General features: G+C 52.1%; 1 protein-coding gene across 1 annotated transcript; it reads right to left on the bottom strand.

The window, feature by feature from the left end:
- Positions 1–94: 94 nt before the first annotated feature.
- On the bottom strand, positions 95–1,494 carry AQP10 (aquaporin 10). The gene is made up of 4 exons (XM_012808516.2): positions 1,363–1,494; positions 1,142–1,260; positions 722–939; positions 95–263 (listed from the first exon to the last, which is right to left on the bottom strand). Exons 1-4 carry the CDS (start codon positions 1,466–1,468, stop codon positions 95–97), a joined length of 612 nt encoding a protein of 203 aa, XP_012663970.2. The 5' UTR covers positions 1,469–1,494.
- Positions 1,495–1,589: the final 95 nt, after the last annotated feature.

The raw sequence follows: 1,589 nt of genomic DNA on the forward strand, positions 1-1,589 counted from the left end.
AAAAAAAAAAAAAAGAATTATTTGTCTAGCTACCAGGCCGGTGAGCTGCTCTCTCCAGGACCTCTTGCCAAGGCCTTCATGGGGGCCTTGGCAATCACAGTTTACACTCCAGCGTCTGAACTGAGGCTTTGTGTGGGCTATCCTTAGCTGGCTGTATGTCCTCAGGGTGGTGCAGAGCCACCAGCAGTTGGTATGTGGCTGTGCCAAGGACAGCCCCCACCAGAGGGGCCACCACTGGCACCCACCACCAGCCATTACCAGCACTGCAAGAGAAGGACAAGAGAGAAAAGTTATGAATTATAAGAGAAAAAGACTCCTTAGCCTCCTTCTCTCCAAGGACTGGGGGCAGTAACAAAAGATCTCCCTAAAGTAGTTCCTGTGACAGTCATAGACAGCTGGAAAAGTACTGTCTTGACACAAAAGATAGTAATCAGAGAGGAACTCCAGGAGACCTTTGTCCAGCCTCTTGCCTTAGAGAATTATCTGAATACGTTCATTTTGCTGATGAGGTCAATAATGCCCAAAGAGGTGATATGATGGATACAACTTCTAAATCTCACTGTGTCAGTGAAAAGGGGGCAGGGAAGCAACCGAGGAAGGGAGAAGATATGGCTTGAAGAAGGGACACTGTACTAAGAGGCCAAGAGAGGAGGAGAATGCTGGCAGAGCCGGTAGCAGAGGGAAGTGAGTGAAGGATGTCACCAGGGAGGCTGTCTCCCACCTGAAGACTTCAGGGCCCCAGCCAGCCATGTAGGTGAAGAGCCGTGGGCCCAGGTCCCGGGCAGGGTTGAGTGGGATCCCGCAGTTGGCACCCATGGACAGCCCAATGACCAGGATCAGCAGCCCCACGACCACAGGCTCCAGACCTGCAGGCACGCCCTTGTTCCGACTGTCCAGGATGGCCAAGAGCCCCACAATCAGGATCCCAGTGCCCAAAACCTTGGAGCAGATAGAGACAAAAGGGTCCCCAAAGGTTCCAGGTGCTCCACCATCTCCCTGGCATCTGGCTTTATCTAACACAGCCAAGGAGAGTGCCAAGGTAGAGCCAACCCACCACCCTACCTAAAGACTGAACAAGAAGCTGGGGGTCCCAGGGGACAGGGCAGTGTTTGGGTCTCCTGGGTCTCACCCTCACACCTACCTGATCTAGGAAACCATTGTTCAGGGATAGATAGGGCGCAGGATAGGTGGCAAAGATGGAGGCTGTCTCTTTGGGGCCAGTTACTGTCAGGTTGCCACCTGTATAGTTTTGCAGGGCATCTGTGGAGGAGGGGGACACCCAAGGTTTCCATCTTTGTGCATCCAAAACCATCTGAGGCACCTCCACACACACAGTTGCCCCAACCCTGTTCCTTCTCTTACCATAGTACAGAATATAGGTGGTTCCCGAGGCACAGAAAGAAGACAGCAGCTGCACCAAGGAGTAAATGGGGAGCTTTGCCCAGGGGAGGCGTCCGAGGAGACACATGGACAGAGAGAAGGCTGGGTTCAGGTGAGCCCCTTCAAGGATGAAGTAAAGAAAACCAGTATCCATTAATTGTTCTGGGCACTGTCAACAAGCAACACTGCTACTCTTTTTTTTTTTTTTT

Source organism: Otolemur garnettii, unplaced genomic scaffold (genome assembly GCF_000181295.1).
Source record: "Otolemur garnettii isolate 467f Iridium unplaced genomic scaffold, OtoGar3 scaffold00091, whole genome shotgun sequence".
Classification (NCBI taxonomy): domain Eukaryota; kingdom Metazoa; phylum Chordata; class Mammalia; order Primates; family Galagidae; genus Otolemur; species Otolemur garnettii.